Source organism: Zalophus californianus, chromosome 8 (genome assembly GCF_009762305.2).
Source record: "Zalophus californianus isolate mZalCal1 chromosome 8, mZalCal1.pri.v2, whole genome shotgun sequence".
NCBI lineage: Eukaryota > Metazoa > Chordata > Mammalia > Carnivora > Otariidae > Zalophus > Zalophus californianus.
In genome coordinates this window covers 59959225-59981733 of record NC_045602.1, presented here as the reverse complement: position 1 = coordinate 59981733, position 22509 = coordinate 59959225, and the positions used below count along the sequence as shown (strand labels likewise).

At 36.3% G+C, this 22509-nt stretch overlaps 1 protein-coding gene and 1 pseudogene across 1 annotated transcript in view; one reads left to right on the top strand and one right to left on the bottom strand.

The window, feature by feature from the left end:
• COMMD1 (copper metabolism domain containing 1) overlaps positions 1-22509 on the top strand; it is a 193337-nt gene that overhangs the window by 93647 nt on the left and 77181 nt on the right. Inside the window, 1 exon segment of the mRNA XM_027620441.1 lies at positions 929-1210. Within this exon segment, the coding sequence (XP_027476242.1) occupies positions 929-1210 (282 nt within the window).
• On the bottom strand, positions 6896-7241 carry LOC118357250 (annotated as a pseudogene).

Here is a 22509-nt window from a genome sequence, read left to right as displayed (position 1 = left end):
GGAGGATAAAGGAATACCAAAGAAGAGGCAAGGAAAATCTTGTCTTGAGACCAGACCATTAACAGTCACTGTCCTCTTGAAGGCTCCATTGCCACAGACCTTTGATAATTTTCCACTTCAGTTTATGTAGCAGCTTACTGTTCTCAAAACAGCAATGGCGGGGCACCTGGGTGGTTCAGTCGGTTAAGCGTCTGCCTTGGGCTCAGGTCATGATCCTGGAGTCCCAGGATTGAGCCCCATGTCGGGCTCCCTGCTCAGTGGGGAGTCTGCTTCTCCCTTTCCCTCTGCTCCTCCTCTACTCGAGCTCACCCTCTCTCACTTACTCTCTCTCTCAAATAAATAAATAAAATAATTAAAAACAGCAATGGCAATTAAATTTTGAAAATTTATGGAGAAATGTAAAATAGTATACAATTTCAGAGTAGTACTGTGAATGAACTATTTGAAGGTGGACTTACACAGCTAACATAGTGCATTCATTTGACAAAATTTACTTTGTGCTTCTATGGACAAGGCATTGTACAGTTATAGTATATCAAATCAAGCCTGGCTGTAAGGCACTGTGAAATTATGTAAGATTTTTATCGGATAAATTAATTTATTTTCTTGTTTCATTATTTAGTTTAAATTTATTTATTTTTTTATTATTTCCCAGCATGGAACTCAATATTTAAGAATTAGATTCTAGTTATTGATATAGAATTTGAGTGACATGGAATTTTTAACAAGTAGATTTTCTGATACTCAATATTTTTAAAAAGAATATTTTTGTTCTTTTAAAGAGCTTTTTCTCATTACTGTCATGGATGACCTTTTTGAAAGTTTATTCAGTGATTAATAATCATTCAAAATATGATCTGTAGTTAAGAAGCTATCTTTTCCTATTTATTTACCAAATTCAAATTTATTTTTTTTTCTGTCATTATAGTCTATTGCATCTGCAGACATGGATTTCAACCAGCTGGAGGCATTCTTGACCGCTCAAACCAAAAAGCAAGGTGGGATCACATCTGACCAAGCTGCTGTCATTTCCAAATTCTGGAAGAGCCACAAGACAAAAATTCGAGAGAGCCTCATGAACCAGAGCCGCTGGGACAGTGGGCTTCGGGGCCTGAGTTGGAGAGTTGATGGCAAGTCGCAGTCAAGGCATTCCCCTCAAATTCACACCCCTGTTGCTATAATGGAGCTGGAAATAGGGAAAAGTGGACAGGTAAATCAAACTTTAATTTCCTTTTGTAAACTATATTTCTCATTACATGTTAGCTATATATTAGGATTGATTTTTTTTTAAAGATTTTATTTATTTATTTGACAGAGAGAGACACAGCGAGAGAGGGAACACAAGCAGGGGGAGTGGGAGAGGGAGAAGCAGGCTTCCCACGGAGCAGGGAGCCCGACGTGGGGCTCGATCCCAGGACCCTGGGATCATGACCTGAGCCGAAGGTAGAGGCCCAATGACTGAGCCACCCACGCGCCCCTATTCAGATTGATTTTATGTAACAGTCTTCTTTGCAGAGAAAATAAGAATGATAGGAAAAGACCCTGTTTCCTAGAATCCCTTTTCAGATATGGAATCATCTGAAAATTTGGGTATTCCCAGTTTTGGATAGAATCTGGAAACCAGCCTCATGGTCCTGGCAGTTATCTCAGAGATACAAAATGGGTCATTGAGGTGATTGCACAGAAGTTGGCTACTACTCCATTTTGGTTAGATCTCAGAATTCTTGGCGTTTGGTCAGAATCTTTAAGGCAGTGATAGAGATGCTAAATAAAGAGCAGAAATTGAGATTAAACAACACAGAACAAAACTGTCTCACCCAGTCATCTTTATTGGCAGTGTATCTTAATTACAGTATTTGTTCCTAAAGACCCTAAGTGTGCTATCTCTATCCTTGAGCCCACAAATAATTTTAATTTGATCTTGATTAGTTACAAAACAGTCCTCTTTTTCTTGCAGTTTCCATCGTCATTATAGCAGATAATTTTGGCATCTACATTGTTTTTCTTGAAGTCATTCAGTTTGTGCTTCAGATGACTGCCAGATGAGACTTTTAATGACCTGGTGTATGCCTTTTGGGAAAAAAAGAAAAAAGCAGCAACCCATAATTAGGAAGAGAAAACCCAGATCACTGAATTAGCTAACTAGATTTATTTTCAGATAATCAAATAAGTGCTTCTATTATATCCTATAATAGAAATTTATTTTTTTTCTACAGATGAGAGCATTTTTTTAGCTGTCAGTTTCCCTTACATATTCCTTTCTTAAGTTTCTTAGGATTTTTCAGTGTTTGTAGTTCCATAATAACACTAATTTTAATTTAAAAGGTAATTCCTTTAAAAAAATAATTCTTTTTCAAAATACATTTGGAGAATCTTTTATACAGTAATTGTAAAAGAGTGCTATTGGCTTTTTTGACTTTGGTTTGTCTGACCCTAAAGTCCATTCTCTCTCTTTTTTTTTTAAAGATTTTATTTATTTATTTGACAGAGAGAAACACAGGGAGAGAGGGAACACAAGCAGAGGGAGTAGGAGAGGGAGAAGCAGGCTCCCCGCTGGGCAGGGAGTCCGATGCGGGGCTCGATCCCAGGACCCTGGGATCATGACCTGAGCCGAAGGCAGATGCTTAACGACTGAGCCACCCAGGTGCCCTTAGAGTCCATTCTCTTAACCATTGTCATATATGGCCTTCCTCCTACTGTTCCTAGATCAAAAATCTGACAGATTACAAAGGTGTGTTATGTGTTAAGTATACTTGGATATCTAAGTTTCACTAGCCATTTGTATAGGCTATTCATTTTTTATTTGGCAGTAGTGATTATTTCATTTTGTCTTTAAGTATTTATAATTTGGGCAGGAATATGAAAACATGCATATCTATTTTAAGACATTCGTAGAAAGCTGTTATAATACTTCTTTAACTTGAGCAGGGGCGCCTGGGTGGCTCAGTCGGTTAAGTGTCTGCCTTTGGCTCAGGTCATGATCCCTGGGTCCTGGGATCGAGCCCCACGTTGGGCTCCCTGCTCAGCAGAGAGCCTGCTTCTCTCTCTCCCTCTGCTGTTTCCCCCCTTGCTTGTGTGCTTGCTCTCTCTCTCTCTCTCTGTCAGATAAATAAATAAAATAAAATTTTTAATAAAATAAAACTTTTAATAAAAAAATACTTTAACTTGATATTTTCCTATTATTTCTTAAACTGCCTTTTGATTTTAGTAACTTACATCATCTGGATTTATTGGGTATCACCACAGGGATTTTTTTTTAATTTTTTATTGTTATGTTAATCACCATACATTACATCATTTCTTCTTGATGTAGTGTTCCATGATTCATTGTTTGTGCATAACACCCAGTGCTCCACGCAGAATGTGCCCTCTTTAATACCCATCACCAGGCTAACCCATCCCCCCACCCCCCTCCCCTCTAGAACCCTCAGTTTGTTTTTCAGAGTCCATTGTCTCTCATTGTTCGTCTCCTCCTCCGACTTACTCCCCTTCATTCTTCCCCTCCTGCTATCTTCTTCTTTTTCTTTTTTCTTAACATATGTTGCATTATTTGTTTCAGAAGTACAGATCTGTGATTCAACAGTCTTGCACAATTCACAGCGCTCACCATAGCAAATACCCTACCCAATGTCTATCACCCAGCCACCCCATCCCTCCCACCCCCCACCACTCGAGCAACACTCAGTTTGTTTCCTGAGATTAAGAATTCCTCATATCAGTGAGGTCATATGATACATGTCTTTCTCTGATTGACTTATTTCACTCAGCATAACACCCTCCAGTTCCATCCATGTCGTTGCAAATGGCAAGATCTCATTCCTTTTGATGGCTGCATAATATTCCATTGTGTATATATACCACCTCTTCTTTATCCATTCATCTGTCGATGGACATCTTGGCTCTTTTCACAGTTTGGCTATTGTGGACATTGCTGCTATAAACATTGGGGTGCATGTACCCCTTCAGATCCCTACATTTGTATCTTTGTGGTAAATACCCAGTAGTGCAATTGCTGGATCGTATGGTAGCTCTATTTTCAACTGTTTGAGGAACCTCCATACTGTTTTCCAGAGTGGCTGCACCAGCTTGCATTCCCACCAACAGTGTAGGAGGGTTCCCCTTTCTCCACATCCCTGCCAACATCTGTCATTTCCTGACTTGTTAATTTTAACCATTCTGGCTGGTGTGAGGTGGTATCTCATTGAGGTTTTGATTTGGATTTCCCTGATGCCGAGCGATGTTGAGCACTTTTTCATGTGCCTGTTGGCCATTTGGATGTCTTCTTTGGAAAAATGTCTGTTCATGTCTTCTGCCCATTTCTTGATTGGATTATTTGTTCTTTGGGTGTTGAGTTTGATAAGTTCTTTATAGATTTTGGATACTAGCCCTTTATCTGATATGTCATTTGCAAATATTTTCTCCCATTCTGTCGGTTGTCTTTTGGTTTTGTCACCACAGGGATTTTTTAAATCTACTTTAAAATCTTTAAAATTTTTTCTTTGATCTTGTTACCCAAAGTGGCATTCAACTGTTTGTTTTTTTAAGTGTAGAATGATTTTGTCAACAGTATATCTAAACCTCACTACAAATAATATGTTAGCTAGCTTCAGGGACATTTTGTGAACAATTAGAACGAGTTGGTAAATTTTTTTTTAAGTGGCCAGATAGTTTGTGCTTGACAATCGTATAGTTTCTGTCATAAGTACTCAACTCTGTTGTTGTAGCTCAAAAGCAGCAACAGACAGTATGTAAATAAATGGACATTGATGTTTCTAGGAAGTCTACCTATCACAATATAATCAACAGATCTTAGAAGTCAGAGAGTCCTTAAGCACTTACTTACCTGATGAATTACACAGGTGAAGTAGTCTATCCCCATTTTCTAGAGAAGGTATCTGAGATAGATATGATTTTCTTTAGACATAGGTACTATATGGTAAAATGAAAACTAAAATGGAAATCACTAAATTGATTTTTTTTCCCAAAAACCATTGACACCAACGTTTAGGAGCCAAAAAATATGCTCATAATAAAATAAGGTAGTCGACAGCATTGATACTGAAATTGCTCTTTAACCCACAAAATCCTTCGACTGCAAATATAGTCTTAAGAAAAGTTGTAAAGAAAAAAGTAAACAATAATACAACCTAGGCTGGCAATAAAATATACAGCCCAAATCCTATAGGAAATGTTTCTGTGAGACCTGGATCCTTGGTTAGTACTTCTGTCAGCCTCTAAGTAAATATTATTTATGAAGTACTCCACTATATCAAATTTCCAGTTTTTAGAACATCTATAGGCAACAAAGTCAAAGTTATTTTCATATGTAGACATTGAATGAACTTGTGAGAGAATTAATGATTCTAAGATGCTGAGAGTTGCTTCCAAGAGGAATGACCAACTTTTTTGAACTCTGTGTGTGTGCATATGTGTGTATTGATATACCCCAAAGTAACTAAATTACTGTCTTCAGTTTATGTCATTTTAAATCGGTTGTTCTCAATGATAGCTGCACATAAGAATCGCTTGTGGGGCTTTAAAATTTTTCATGCTTAGGACGGTGTTGAGACCAATTAAATAAGAATCTGTGGGGATGGGACCTGGGTATCAGTATTCGTTAAAGTTAGTGATTCTAATATTCATCCAGAGTTGAGAACCACTGTATTAAAGGTAGCCAAACAATGTGAATTGAAGTGTAAATAGAGCTTGGTATCAAATTTTTACAGTGAGAATTCAATATACGTTGGCATAGTACTTCTAGTTACCATAATGTATGGATTGCTTGGGGACTCTCTTCAGGAACTAGATGTGGTAGTGGTGGGTTTTTTTGTCTTCCCTTCTCTATTTAAATTGCTTTCTCCTGCTAGTTTGTCTGTGTTACTTCTTTCTTTAGTCCAAAAACTACATTTGGTGATCAGTGATTGAGTACAGGCACTGGCTTTTTTCTATTAATACAATATAATATACTTTTGGAAGATGAGGAAGCCGAAGTAATAAAGAAGTAACTAAAGCAGTATACATTTATGGAAATCTACAGAGCTAGAGAAAATGAGTATGAACTAGTGAACTAATTACTTTTCTTAGAATGTTTTTCTTCAACAGAAATAAAAAATTTTGCAAGAATAAAACATGAATTCAGTGGTAAAAGAACACAGAACACTTTGAGGTGAACATTTCGTATACAAAGAAAAGAACAAGTGCTTTACTTGTACAATTGAGATCCTATCATATTTGGGCATAAATCACGGAGGGTCCCCAAGCCTTGAGGACTATTGGAATCTGGTGTGTGTCTTTAGGAAAATTTTGTTGTTTAATGTACTTAATTAACTCTATGTTGTGGTTTTCTTCTGGAACTTAATTATCATAGAATGTCTTTTTTAAATAGTAACTTTTGGGGGGATAATTTATATGTTTAGTGAAGTCTCATTTATGGTTATTTCTTTTTTAAAGACTGAATTTTGGTATTTTATAAAGTTGTGTTGGTTTTTCTTTTGTGACTTGTTTTGTTTTGTTTTGTTTTAGAATTTATTTATTTTTGTTAGTAATCTCTACACCCAATATGGGGCTTGAACTCACAACCCTGAGATCAAGAGTTACACGCTCTTCTGACTGAGCCAGCTAGGCACCCCTTTTTTGTGACTTCTTGTTTTTCAAGACCAATAAAACATTTTGTGAGGAAACATTTAGCCACAACCTCAGTGCTAAACCATTTAGTGATAAATTGTTCCCCTTCCACCAAATTGTTCTTTTGTATACATTTTGAAGTGCCCTGCCTGTAGAGATCAGAAATACAAAGCTCTGTTTCTTTTTGCCTTTCTAAAAAATGGCTAATGTTACTGCCTTTTCTAGACTAGGATTTAGTGTACCAAGTACTCCTCTAGGTTTGGGCCTGTTTTCAGCAGACATAGGGAAGACAACCTCCCCTCCCCTGCCCTTCAGTCTGCTTAATAACAAGTCCTTTGCTTCTTTTGTCACTCTCCCTGGGGATGGCCTGTTCTTTCTGTACAGTGTGGGCAAACTGACTGGTGATAGCAAGAGTAGTGTCAATGAAGCAGCCTACACAGCTAGAGAGATAATTTTCAGTGGGAGAGTCTAGGTGATTCTCTGGCTTCTCCACACATTTATCCCAGCACAGCTCCAAGGTGTGATACACCTGTGCAGTGAACTGCATGCGCCTTCTGTTGTTTGGCTGCCACCAGGTGCTGCAGCTCTGCTTCATCTGCCTCACCCAGTTCTGCCATTATCCTCCTCGAGCTTGGGCGATTAATAACCAGTTTATTATTATTATTATTAACAGCTGAGCTCTGTTATACCACTGTAGCTTCACCAACTTGAGCAATGCCACCACAACTCACTGCTTTGTGTCGTAGGAAAAGAAGCAAAGATTAAAACACATACACATTCTCTGACACTCTCACTTACATAAACACATATGTACATACATACGTTTTATGTGTGTGTGTGTGTATAAATATATGGAGAAATAAAAGGATGGGGTGCCTGGGTGGCTCAGTCAGGCATCCACCTCTTGATTTTGGTTCAGGTCATGATCTCGGGGTCATGGGATCAAGCCCCACTTGGGGCTCCGTGCTTGGCGTGGAGTCTGCTTGAGATTCTCTCCTGCTTTCCCCACTCACACTCAATACATACATACATACATACATACATACATACCTACCAATCTTTTTAAAAAATGAAATATAAGGTTAGAATATAGAGAATAAATAAAATGCCATTGTATTTATCAATGCTCAGTCACCATTTTAAGATCATATTGCCTTACTCCAAATAGCTACCAAGGGGAGCTTAGATATCTCATTTGGTTATATAAGCTGTAGTGGTTGGCCTATTTCTGGTAATTCTTATATTTAAGCTTGTTTCCACTTTTAGCGATGTAATAAAGGATAACTTCTACAGAAATTAGGGAAGGTAATGTAATAAACCACCTTTTGTCACTAGGGATTGATGAAATTTAACAGTTTGGGGATTATTAAATCAGTTTAGAATGGATTTTTTAAAATAAATTTTTCATTTTATATTTTATATCAGGTTTAGAACATGGAGTTTATTTAAACTTTAGTTCTGAATGGGCCAACCCTTTTTTGTAGCTCTAAGGTGTGTTTCATAATAGTTTGTGTTCTAAAGTTGAGATCCTAAATTTACAGTTCCAAGATATCATTTATAGAAGGCAATGCCTAAAGTCTGTAGCCACACAGAAAAGAAAAAGAATAAGAAATTTTGTCTCCCTTTAAAGCCACTGTGATTTTTACTGTGTTCATGTTTGCTAAAAAACAAACATAGAGATCCAAAACTTAAAATTTAAATTCTAACTCTGAATTAGCTATTTACAAAACATACCTTGTACAGAGGAAATGTTTACCAAAACAGAAAAAAAAGATGAAAAAAAGCTTTTAATATTATAAATTAAAATGGATAGTTACATAACAGAATAGGTTATAGTTAATGGGGGAAAATGTAAGTTTAAAGTGGTCATCTAGTTATGAAAGATTAAAATCAGAATTATTCAGTAGTTGATCATTTACCAATTGAAAAGTAGACATTTTGAGTATGTTTTATATATTATACTTCTTCTTGTGTAATAAGTGGTATTTCATATTTTTGATGTGTTAAATATTAGTTTGCTGTACTATTAATGTAGTCCTTGGTTTTCTTAGCCAAGTCGTTGTTTAAAAATTTATACAATGTTTTGCATTTATTTTGGTCTTAAGTAACAGCCTTTTGAGATTGCAGTTACTTGACCCATGAGCATTTGACCTACTTGAGTTCTCTTTTCTTTGAAACATTGTCCTTCCAGGATACCACATTTGCCTGATTTTCCTTTTCGCTATCTGGTCTGCTCTTTTCTTTCCCCTTTTTAGATCTCTTTTGCTGGCTCCTTCTCATTTCCCCAACATCTAAAAGTTGGGAGTGTCCCCAACCTCAGGTCCTTGGTCCTCTTTTCTTCTTATATACAACACACTTCCTAGGTTATCTTATCCATTTTCATGGATTTAAATATCATCTATATGCTAACAGCTCCTGAATTATATCTTCAAACTAGATTTCTCCCCTAAATTCCAGATATATATTTATGACATACTTGAGAATTCTGCTTAAATGTGAAAAGGGTATCAAAAAAATTGAATATGCCCCAAATTAAGTTCCTCATAAGCCTCCTAAACCTGTTCCTCCTTCATTTTTTTCATCTGTTAGTGACACATCCATTCTTCCAATTTATATCCTTTCATTTTCTCACACCCACATCAAGTCCATCATCAAATCCTGCTAGGTTTAATTTTAAAGTATGGCTTAAATTTTACTACTTCTCACTAACATCCCCCCCTCCCCACTATTCTGTTCAGATCACCAGCTCTTCTCTCCTAGATCATTAACAGCATCCTCCCAACTGGTCTATTTGCATCTGCTCTTTAACTTATTCTCAACACCCAGTAGTATATCAACAGAGCAAATCATGTATTCATGGCTCTTATCTCATTAGTGACTTCCTATCTCAATTAGATTAATAGCTCTTTCCCTTACTCACTCTTCTCTAACTAGACCCAATGGCTTCCTTGCTGAATTGTGGAACATGTCAAGCATGTGGAACATGTCTGTGCATTTGCTGTTCCTTCTCTCTGGATTGATCTTCCCTCAGATATCTGCAGTAATAGCTTTTCTACTTTTCTGACATCTTTTTTCTTTTTTTTCTAATTCACCTTCTCAATAATGCTTTCACTGACCATTTTTCTAAAAGTTCAGTCCTCCACTTCCTGCTTTATTTTTTAAAACTTCATTGAGCCATAATATCTATATAATAATCTGTATCCATTTGAAGTGTCCAATTTGATTAATTTTGGCTGGTGTATGCACTTGTAAAATTACCACTATAGTCAAGAGGCAGAATGTGTCCATCAGCCCCCAGAAGTTTCCTTGTGCCCCTTTATAGTTCATCCCTTTTTCTATCCCAACTCCTAGGCAACCAGTGATGTACCTTCTGTTATCATAGATTAGGTTTTTTTTCTGTATTTTTTCTTCCTGCCACTTATTCTAACTAGCATACTGTATATTTTGTTTTACTTATTAATCTTGCCTGTGCTCCACATTAGCATATAAGGGGGCAAGGATTTTTAGTGTTTTGTTCACTGATGTATCCTCAAGGTAAAGGATGCTGTCTGGCACGTGATGTTCAGTAAATATTAGTTGAATGAATAAATGAATCACCGAATCCATTATTTACGAAGCATCTACTGTGTGTCAGACTCTCAATAGGTGTTGGGGATATATCAGTGAACAACACAGACAAATCCTTTATCTTATGGAGCTGACAGAAAAAGAAAAATAGTAGTAATTAGTGTAAGAAACTATATCAGAAACTGAAGAACCTTAACAAAGCTCAGAAGAGGGAATAACCCTCTTTACCCAGGAAGTTAGGGAAGGCAGTTGTGAGCAGGTAACATTTGCATTTGATTTCTCTGACAACTTCAGCTCTCCTATTCAGAGCTGAGAGTCATGAACTAAGAAAAGTTTGTATAGGCAGCACAGATTCTTTAGAGTGTATGAACATACCACTTGCATTTAACAGCCAGGTACTAGCTTTGGTAGGGTTTAGTACAGGTTCCTGATGATTGTCATTTCTTTTTTTATCACGTCCTACGTGTTGGTTTTCCAGTTTCTCAACCCATAGGCAGTGAGAAGTAGCAAGAAGTAAATTGACAGAATAATTATTGCAAGCAAAAGCAAGACTCTTAGTGCACTGGTCTTAGCATCACTGAGTATCAGACTCACCCAGGAAGCTTTAAAAAAATTATGGATGCCCAGATCTCACATCAAAGTAAGGGGCTACTGCTTTAGCTTGAGTGAGGAAAGGCTTTCTGAGGAGGCAGGCTGATCTAGAAGTGCAAAGTGCAGAGGAAACAGGAAAGGCAAGAAGTTGGCTTTGGTAAGAAATTTGGATTTTTCCTCTAAGTATAATAGGAAATAATTAGAAGGTTTCAAACAAAGGAATGATGCAATGTGATTTATGTTCTTATAGGATCACTTTGACTCATGTGTGAAGTATGGATTATATAGCACAGTTCAGAGTGAAGCCATGACACCAAGATCCCCACCCTCCCTCCCGCCCTGTTCATATCACTGAGGTTGGAATTGGTCTTTTGCACATTAAAAGCAATTCTCTTTTTTGCTTCCAGATCTCTGTGTGATAATATGTAGGTAAAATGGGATCTCAAGGTGAAAACAAAGCAAAAAGCAAAACACTCCATCCCTCATTCTGTTACCAAGGCTAAGTATCCAGAATGAACAGAGCCAAAATTAATACTCCACTTCCAAATGGGGTTATGTAGACCTCTGATAATCTCCATTCCACATTTCCACCTCTGTTCCAGAATTTTGACAGTTCTCTTCCTTTTTAAAATTCATTGTAACATGTTTCAAAATTTGTTTGTCAAGCCTAGGGATAACATAAAAATCAGTATTGTGCCCCCTGTCCCCAAAAAAATTGAAGCCAGGAGAACACTTCAAGTTATTGTAGTGGTCCAGGTGAGATGATGTTGGCAGAGCAGAGGGAGATAATTTTAGCAGTCAAGGTGAAAAGAAGTGAGCAGACAGAAGAAATGTTTTGAATGTAAATGAGTTGCTTTGAGATGAGTTGGAAAGCATGTGGAAAAGGAAAGAAAGTGAGGAATTAGAGATAACTCTGAGTTTTTTGCATGTATATTAGTATAAATTGATGATCCTTGTCTTTAAATAGTCTTATTGCTAAGGTGACCATCCAATACAGAACTTGAGTTTTTTGATAGCTATAATTAGCCCTTCCACTTAGAAAAAAAATGAATTAAAAGTAATGATTTAATATTTGGCAGTTAAGAAAATGCTGTTTGTGCTGAAGTAATTTTATTTTTAAACTCCAAATTTATAAAGAGATGCATTTGAGATTATTGAGCTTAAATTTTTCCTAATAGACTTTGAAAGAAATCATTGTTTCTTATGGTATGCCCATTTCTGTATGTATATTATACTTCAGTAAAATGATTTAAAGAGGGAGAGAGAGATTTGAGTATTTGTCTTTGTAAGCTCATTGACCCTGTGAGAATGGGGCTTCGGCACTGCTGAAATCCTCAGCTTCTGACTAGTAGCCTGCCAACAGAAAGCCTCTGGTGTTGGACTTCTTTCAGATTGTTGCTGTTCAGACTCTCTGGTTCTATTCTTGTGGACAGATGGGGTGCTTGAAAGGAAGCCAGAAAACCAAGCCTTAATAGGACTTGGAAATAATTTTTAGATGTAAGTTCTTTGTGCTGAACTCAGGGTGACAGTCTACCCTCCTCAGCAATGTTGAAACTGCTTGTGTTTGGCTAGTATTTGTATATTGGCTTGTTGGTTGTGGGCTTCATTCCATGTATGCCACTGCTCTACTGCCAAGATGAATTTAGAAGGCCTCTGGCCCAAGCTCATTCTTAGCTCTTGTTTTTTATCGTGTAAAATATACATAACATAGAATTTATCATTTAACCATTTTTAAGTGTAGAGTTCAGTGGTTTTAAGCACATTCACAGTGTTGTGTGAGCATCACTACTCTCTATTTCCAGAACTTTTTCATCATCCCAAACAGGAATGCTACATCCATTGAACAATAATTCCCCATTCCTACCTTTCTCTGGCCCTTAGTAACTTCTGTTTACTTTCTGTATCTATGAATTTCCCTACTCTAGATACCTTGTATAAGTGGAGTCATACAATATTTGCCCTTTTGTGTCTGGCTTATTTTGCTTAGAATAATATCTTAAGATTTGTCCATGTCATAGCATGTGTCAGAATTTCATTCCTTTTTAAGGCTGAATTATATTTCATTGTATGTATTGGCAGATTTTATTTATCCTTTAATATATTGATAGACATTTGAGTTGTTTCCACCTTTTTGGCTATTGTGAATAATGTTACTATGGACATGGGTGTACAAATATCTGCTTGAATCCCTGCTTGTAATTCTTTTGGGTGTACACCTAGGAGCAGAAATGTTGGATCATATGGTAATTCTGTGTTTACATTTTTGAGGAACTACCAAATTGTTTTCCACAGTGGCCGCACCATTTTACATTCTTTCTAGTAATGCATGAGTATTCAAAATTTTGCACATCCTTGTCAACACTCCCTCCCTCCTTTCCTCCCTTCCTCCCTCCCTCCCTTCCTTCCTCTCTCCCTCCCTCCCTCCCTTCTCCCTCCCCTCCTTCCCCTCTCCCTCCCCTTCCTTCCCTTTCCCTCCCCTCCGCTCCCCTTTCCTCCCTCCCTTCCTTCCTTCCTTCCTCTTTCCTTCTTCCACTTTCCTTCTTTATTTTAATGAATTGCCATCTATGCCTCGGTGGCTCAGTCAGTTAAGCATCCGACTCTTGATTACGGCTCTGGTCATGATCTCAGGGTCTTGAGGCTAGGCTCTGTGCTGGGCATGGAGCCTACTTAAGATTCTCTCTCTCCCTCTCCCTCTGCACCCCCCACCTGCTTGCATGCTCTCTCTCTCTCAAAAATATAAATAAGTAAGTAATTAAATAAATAAATAAATAGCCATCCAAATGGGTGTGAAGTGGTATTGTGGTTTTGATTCCCTAATGATTAGTGATGTTGAGCATCTTTCCATATGCTTATGGGCCATTTGTAAATCTTCTTTGGAGAATTATCTATTCAAGACCTATGCCCATTTTTTAACCTGTTTTTTGTTGTTGCTTTTGGTGTCACTATTGAGTTGTAGGAGTTCCTTATGTAGTCTGAGTATCAATCCCTACAGATACATGACTTGCAAATATTCTCTCACATTCAGTTGGTTTCCTTTTCACTTTTTAGATGCACAAAAATTTTTAATTTTAATATAGTCCAATTTATCTATTTTTTCTTTTGTTTCCTGTGCTTTTTGTGTCATATCTAAGAAATCATTGCCAAATCCAGTGTCATTGAACTTTTTCCCCTGTGTTTTCTTCTAAGAGTTTTATAGTTTTAGTTCTTACATTTAGGTCTTTGATCCATTTTGGTTACTTTTTATATATGGTTTAAGGCCATTCTTAGCAGTTTTGTATGGATTTTTAAAAAGCGATTTCGCAGTTGGGGAAGGAGAAAGTAGGACTTTTGAACTTGGAAGCTAAGTTTCAGGTTTCTCATTTTTTTGAACTTTCCTGATAGCTCTATGTGTAATTAATTAAAGAGAGCTTAGTAGTATCACCCAAGATGCAGGTAGCAGTAAATGATGAGCGGTAGTCACTAGGAACCAGCTCAGATTAACTACTGAATAAGTTTAACTTCCTGTTTATTGCCAGGGTTATTAATGTAAGTAGATTAGAGGAAGTCAAAAACAAAGGAAGTAATATCTGAATTTTAATAAGTCATTTAATAGTATTATGGATACAGTAGAGAAGCATGAACTGAATTATGATGATAAAGCTAGTGAGTACATGGCTAAATGAGTGGTCACATTCAAGCAATATTGATCACAAAATGAATTTGATCTGTCATCCTGTGATACCTCCCCCTCATACACTCCCTTAGTTTAAAGAAAACAGCCTAGTCGTCTAAGGATATAATTTAAGACTCCCATGCCCAATCACCTATTTATATTGTATAGTCCAACCAAGCAGGACTGTATTTTCCATACATGCATAACCTTTCCTGTTGCTGCTTGGAATGTTCTTTATCCACTCCCTATTTTCACTTAGTAAAATCTCTCTTCTTCACAGTCTGTCATACTGAATACCTCTCTTTTGAATTTCTCTCCAGTTATATCAGCTGGCTCTGATAATCTGAATTCTCAGGATATTTTGAACTTTTCTTTAGCATTTGATACAACTTGGGGATTTAAAAGATAAAACAAAGCACCTATATTAGTGTCTAACTTAATTAAACAAAAAAGGAGGGTAATCGGTTATATACTTAAGAAGCCCAAACATGGTTCCTGGCTTTAGATATCTCTTGGCTTTGTTTATGTCATTCTGTAAACAAGCTTACTCCCCATGCAGGTAAAATGATGGTTATCAGGCCCAGATTCATCTTTTCAGCTTAGAAATACCAGGGGAAAGAGATGTTTCTCTCTTACCAATATATGTGTATTGATTAAAGACTGATCCTTATTTTTCCTGTGTAGGTCACATAGCTACCCATGGAGACGTCACTATTTACAGGAATTAGGGTATTTTAAGCTTGTAGTATTTGTCCAGCTCTTTGACCAAGGGCAAGATAGGGTGTAGGTTGACAGCTGATACTACATGGAATAGGTGAGGAGTAGTTTCCCAAAGGAATTAGGCATACTGAACAGGCAAAATCAATATATGGTCCACTACAGTGTCTTGGTAGTTTATACCTTCAATAAATTTTTGAATGAATTAATGAGGGAGAGAATCCATATATTAGTTATCTACTGCTATATAACAAATTACCCCTAAAATTAGGGTCATAAAACAACAAGGATTTATTATCTCACAAAGGAGTTAGGATAAAAATTTGGGAGGAGCTTAGTTAAGTGATTCTAGCTCAGGGTTCCCATTGAGTTACACTGGATATTGGCCAGAGCTATAGCTACCCCAGGGATTGGAGCTGGAGGATCTGCCTCCAGGTTCATTCATGTGGCAGTTGGAAGAGGCCTCCGATCCCTTCTGGTTGTTGGCCATAGAGTGACATAGCAACTGGTTTCTTCCATAGTGAGTGATCCAAGAAAGAAAAAGCAAGCAGGAGGCCACAGTGCCTTGTATGACTTAGTCACTGACTCGTACACCATAACTTCTGCTTTAAAAAAAAAAAGTGTATGTCATAGTTTATTTTTGCTGGGAAATAATGAGGAATAGAGCAGTATAACAAGTATGGAATTAATGAAGTTAGCTCTTGTTGGTTGGTTGTCGTGTTTTAATATTCATCCATTTAGCAAATATCTACTAATGTTTAGTATAAGAACGGTAATTGCTGTTATTTATTATATTCTCATCATGGCTTCAAGCACTGTTCTGTGCATTGATTTATTCAGTCCTCTTACAACCTCTGAAATAGGTATGATTTTTGGGGGCAGGGGGTAGGAAGGTTATAGATTAACTTTATTTTTTAATAATTTTAGATTTACACAGAAGTTGCAGAGATAGTACAACGAGTTCCCTTATTCTCTTCATCCAGTTTTCCTTGTGAACATTTTGTATTACCATGGTACATTTGTAAAAATAACAAACTAATACTGGTACATTGTTACTAATTAAACTACAGATTTTTTTTGTATTTCACCAGTTTTTCCATTAATGTTCTCTTTCTGTTCCAGGATCCAATTCAGGGTACCACTATGTTGCTGACTAAACTACCTAAATTGAATTTAGTTGTTGTATCTCCCTAGTTTCCTCTGGTCTGTGTCAGTCTCTCATCTTTCCTTATTTTTTATGACCATACAGTCTTGAAGCATACCAGCTAGATATCCTGTAGAATGTCCCCCAATCTGGGCTTATCTATTGTTTTTCTCATGGTTAGACTGGACTTACGGGTTTTGGGAAAGATTACAACAGAGGTGAAGGGCCTTTCTCGTCACACCATATTAGAGGGTACATACAATCCACATGACCTGACTGTTGATGTTAACTGTCATCACATACTATGGTTAGTGTTTACCAAGTTTCTCCATTGTAAAGTTAACCATTTCTCTCTTTACCTACTCTCTTCTTTGAAAGTTACTTTTTTATTATTGTTTGGCACTGAGTCACTAAGTCCAGCCCACCACACTCAAGGGGAAGGGAACTAGGCTCCACCTTTTGAAGCAAGTGTCAAAGAATTTGTGAACATATTTTAAATCACTATAGTACATTCCTGGCCAAAATTATTGATGTTCCTCTCACATGTAAAATATACTTGCCCCCTCCCAATATCCTTCAAGTCTCTCCTTTTATAATATCAGCTTATGGTCCAGGATATCATTATCTAAATCAAGTCTAGGTGTAGGCCTCATTAGGTGTAGTTCCTTAATTTCAGCTCCTTGAGTACATTACCTCTCTATTTGAAGATCTGTGAAATCAAAGAAGCAAAGTATCCGTTCCCTACACACCCAGAATACAATGGTCAGGCCAGACAAAGATAACCACTATAGGCTGTCTTGTTAAAAAAGAGGGAAAATGTTGTCACAGAGATGCCATTACTTCATGCTACTTCTGAAATTCAACTAGACATATGTTGGTAGTTCTTTAATTAGAATTCAAAGTCTGGGAATTTCTCCATGGCTCTTAGCTTTGTCTCCTGGGATTTTGGTTCTACACTTTGAGTTATCTTTCCTTTTCTATGAAAGGTAGCCTGTATTTGCATTAATGTAGTTTCCTCTCCCCATTTCCTGCCTGCAGATGTTTGGAAGTCTAAAGGACTCTTCATTTTGTACTGTTTATGTTTCTTTTGGTCCAAATGGGCAGTGTTTCTACCCATATAATTCTCTTAAAAAACTTTATGGATCTTCTATAAATTCTTATTTGAACTCACTCCATTAGTTAGAATCCACACTTAGAAATCTCTATGAGATAAGCCATTTTCTATCTTGGGTCTCTGCTAAGGGACAATGGCTTTTAGCTTGTTGGAAGCGCTAGTGTTTGATTAAAAGAATCTGTGAGTTATACTTTAAAATCTTTAAAAGGCCTTTTGTCTAACTGAATAGTACTCAGAAGCACCATCTCAGAGCTTTCTGAAGTTATGACAAAGCATTTTATAGCTACATTCTCAACCTCATCTTTTAGACCATGTTTTCTTGGCAATGCCTTGGATTTGAATTTTGCTTGGAAGCCATTTCTTACTTTAATACTGTTTGCATCTAGAGAGACTGAGAGTCTTCAGAACCAACAAATTCTGGCTCCTTTTTTGCTGAACTGTTCTTGAGATTTTTATTAGGAATTTGGAAATCTGTGGTCTGTGTTTCAGTGGTTGTAGGCTTGGTAAAAGGAGAGGTCTGGGAATTATGAGCATTTGTTTAGTGGTCATTGAATTCAAGAGAGTATTGAGGAACAGAAGGTAGGCCAAGAGCAGAACTTTGAGAAATGTGGAACTTTAATGGGCAAGTGAATAAAGACTGTGAGGGAGGTAAAGTTGGAGGGGGTCAGTGATAGATTAGAGAAATGAAGAGTATAGGATTGGAGAAGTATTGACATGGCCTCAGTTATTTTACATGCTGGATTTGGTGGGAAAATTTTCTGTTTCCTCTTCATATAAACTCTGAGTCAAGGAGATGAATGCCTTTTATATCATAAAGTTTGTAACATTAGCCTTTCTATTAAGATGAAAGATGAAAACACTGACACAACTTTGGTTCTTTCCAGTTTACCTAGTTTTTCTTTTGTTATTCATGCTTTTGATGTCACACCTAAGAATCCATTGCCTAAATCTGTGCTACAAAGATATACTCCTATGTAACTCTTACAATTAGGTCTTTGATCCATTTGAGTTAATTTAGTAAATGGAATGAGGTAGGGGTTGAATGAATTTTTCTTTTTGTCATATATTTTAGGTAAAGGAACCCCAACCTGTGAATGTGTAAGTTTGCTCTTATACATGGAGGACAGGCAGTGTCTAATTCAGGGTGTAGATTATTTATTAATTTTTTTCTGTAATGTAGTTTTTAATTCTTCTCTAGGTCCCTAAGAAAGTTGCTAACCAATAGTTCTTGAAATTTGTTTTTGGTTTTTTTTTTTTAACCTTTTGAATTTTGATTGTGAAGGAGGATGGTTCTAGAAAGTATAAGTCAGATATTCTAGGATCAGTTTTCTACTATTATTTACCAGTGCTTCCTTTCCCTTCACATGAAATGGGGACCAGTGTACTTGGTGAACAAATCATGAGGGTAAAGTATTTCTAGCAGTATATTTAGACCTTGTCTTTGGAATGCTTTAATTCTAGTCTCCAGCTTTTATTTGCTTTTAACAACTGAATGGGGGATACTTCTGAATAACATAATTCTTGTAAATTCATACTTTGTACCCCCCAAACAAAATTCAGAATAGTAGGTACCTGAAGAGTAGAGAGAGGAAAATGGGACAAGGGAGGAAAAAAAAACATAATGGCTTTTACAGTGTAAACTTTTATTACTTAAAAAACATGAGTTGTATATGTGTTGTGGGGGTAAAGGGGTACTGACAGGAATTTAGCCTAAGGAAACAATCTGAGATTAAGCAAATATTTATTTATGCAAATGTTTATTATGAAATTTATGTGGTAGAAAATTAGAAACAATTGAATTCCCATTAATAGAGTGCATGGCCAGTGAGGGAAAATAAAGGAATAACCATATAAATGGTTATACCCACTCTACAAATAAATATTCTAGGCATTAAAAAAATTGTTTTTACAAATTATTTAGTGAACAATTATTTATAAATTTTTTTTTTATTCATTTGAGAGAGAAACAGAGAGAGTCAAGCAGGGGGAGACGCAGAGGGAGAAGCAGACTCCCCACTGAGCGGAGAGCCCGACATGGGGCTCGATCCCAGGCCCCTGGGATCATGACCTGAGCCGAAGGCAAACACTTAACCATCTGAGCCACTCAGGTGCCCCTATTTATAATTTTTTATTGGAAAATATTCATGAAAAAATGTTCAGTATGGGGAAAAAGGCAAGATATATAGCTGTATACATAGTATAATCAAAATTTAAAAATTTTTTGTTCTGGTAAAATGCACATAACAAAATTGACCATTAATGACATTTTAGTACATTCACAGTGTTAAGCAACCATCACAATACAAATTTTATAAATACATATGTACTTGCACAGGGGGAAAAATGCCAAAATAATACACAAAAAATGTTCTAGAAGATTATTTTTCGGTGAGGGGATATATGTATTTTTTATTCTATATCCTTTTTAGTATTTTCTGTATTTTTTGTGGTGAAAATGCTTTGTTTTCCTATTCCTAAAAAGTCATTCTAAGCTTAAATAATAATTAGTTCTCTTATTTTTAATTTTTTTTATTTTTAAAGAATTTATTTATTTGAGAGAGAGGAAGAACACAAGGAGAGAGACCACGAGTGGGGAGAGGGGCAAAGGGTGAGGGAGAGGGAGAAGCAGACTCCCCCTGAGCATCAGGGAGTCCAATGCTGAGCTCAGTCCTAGGACCCTGGGATCATGACCTGAGCTGAAGGCAGATGCTTAACAGACTGAGCCACCCAGGTGCCCCTTATTTCTCTTATTTTTAATCACTTTAATAAAATGTTTATTTTCATTTTGTTTACTTAAAATGTTGTTTAAAAGGCTAGTGGGCTTTTTGGCTTGTGTCCAAGAAAATGCTTTACTGTATTAGGTTAATAATAAGCAGAAAGGTTAATTGAGAAGTTTAGTGAGGTTTGGCATTAGACTCTGATATAACATTTCAGATTTTTTTCTTGGATGTTGGACAACATTCTAAGAAGTTAAGATTACTATTTCATTGACTTTTCAAATTTATTAATATTTGTGATATATATACGTATATATAAAATATTAATAAATATTTTAATATTTTTTGGTCATAAAATGCTCTCCCTATATGTTTTATACTATAATTAGTATTTAGGTGATGAGCTTGTGGAAGAAATCTTTGCACTGTGTTTGGATTTAAATCTTCTGGAGACAGTATTTTATTTTACTTGCAATCTGCACAAAGAAAAGCTAGACCTACAATCTTTTTCAACTACAGAGAATGCCTACAAATTTTTAAATTACAAGCCTAGTGAATTTCCTTATAATGTATGTGATTATACTCTATACATAAGTAAATTATACGTAGATCCTTTGCTGTTGATGGTTATGTTACAGAGAGCTTAAATAGGAATTTTGTATTGAATCTTTTGGGAAGAACTTTGAAGTTATTCTATGTATATGTCATATGTCAGAGTATCTTCTTCAGGGCCTGTCAGCTCTGTATCAGCACAGTATTTTGAAAATTTAAAATATTTACTATAATATTCTTTTCTACCCAAACTTATACAATATCTCTCTGACCTGTTATTTCTTTTCCTGTCAACTAAGTTTTTTTTCCCAGTTTTATTGAGATACTGACTTAATTTAAGGTGTAAACATGATGATTGATACCTGTATATATTGTAAAATGATTATCAGAATAAGGTTAGTGACCACCTCTATTCCCCATAATTACCTTTTTGAGTGTATGTGGTGATAATATTCGAGATTTACTCTCTTAGCAATTTTTGAGTCTATAATACATTATTGTTGTATATACTTTATTCACCATGCTGTACTTTACATCCCTAGAATTTATCTTGTAGCTGGAAGTTTGTATGCTTTGACCAACATCTCTCCATTTCCCCTACCTCCCAACCGTTGGCAACCAACATTCTACTATTCTGCTACTCTCTATTTCTATGAGTTTGGCTTTTTTAGATTCCTCATGTAAGTGAGAACATACAGTACTTGTTTTTCTCTTTCTGACTTATTTTACTTAGCATAATGCCCTCAGAGTCCATCCATGTCACAAAAGGCAGGATTTCCTTTTTTGTGTGTGTGTGTGTGACTGAATAATATTTCACTGTGTATGTATATGTATGTACCATATTTTCCTCATCTGTTCATCCATTGATGGCACTTAGGTTATTTTCATGTCTTGGCTATTGTGCATAATGTGGCAATGAACATGGGGGAGTAGGTATCTCTTCAAGATAGTGGTTTCATTTTCTTCAGTTCTGTGAGATTGTTGGATCATATGGTAGTCCTATTTTAATTTTTTTGAGGAACCTCTGTACTGTTTTCCAGTAGTGGTTGTATCAATTTATATTTCCACGAACAGTGAATGAGGGTTCCCTTTTCACCACAGCCTCTCCAACATTTGTCTCTTGTTGTTGTTGTTTTATCATAGCCGGTCTAACAGATATGAGGTGATATTTCATTGTGGATTAATTTGCATTTCCCTGATGATTGGTGATGTTGAGCATCTTTTCATGCATCTGTTGGCCATCTGTATATCTTCTTTTGGAAAAATATTTAGATCTTCTGCCTATTTTTAAAATGGATTGTTGGGGTTTTTTTGCTATTGACTTGTATGAATTCCTTATATATTTTGGATACTAACCTCTTATCAGAGAGATGGCTTGTAAATATTTTCTCCCATTCTGTAGATTGCCATTTCATTTTGCTGATTGTTTCTTTTGCCATGTAGAAGCTTTTTAGTTTTATATAGTCCCACTTGTTTTTTTTATTCAGTCAAGGTTTAAAAATCCAAAATAATTGGCACACATGGCCATTTAACAAGAAGAAGCAGTCATTAATGCTGTCATAAAGTCTGTTAGTTCTATTCTCTCTCTCTCTGAGCAACCTAGAATTTTCGTTTCCTGTGTAATTTTGATGCCTTTTTTTTTTTTTAATTTCAACCCCAGGGAAGAAAGTAGAAGAGGGTGCTAAGCCAATAATAAGTTTTAGAATATTATTTGCTATTTGGCAGATTAGCAAAAGCCCAGTAGGGATGTACTGTTCTTATCCCTGCTTTGTACATGGGGAAACTCGGGCATGAAGAGATGAAGTAACTTGCCCAGGATCATACAACTAAT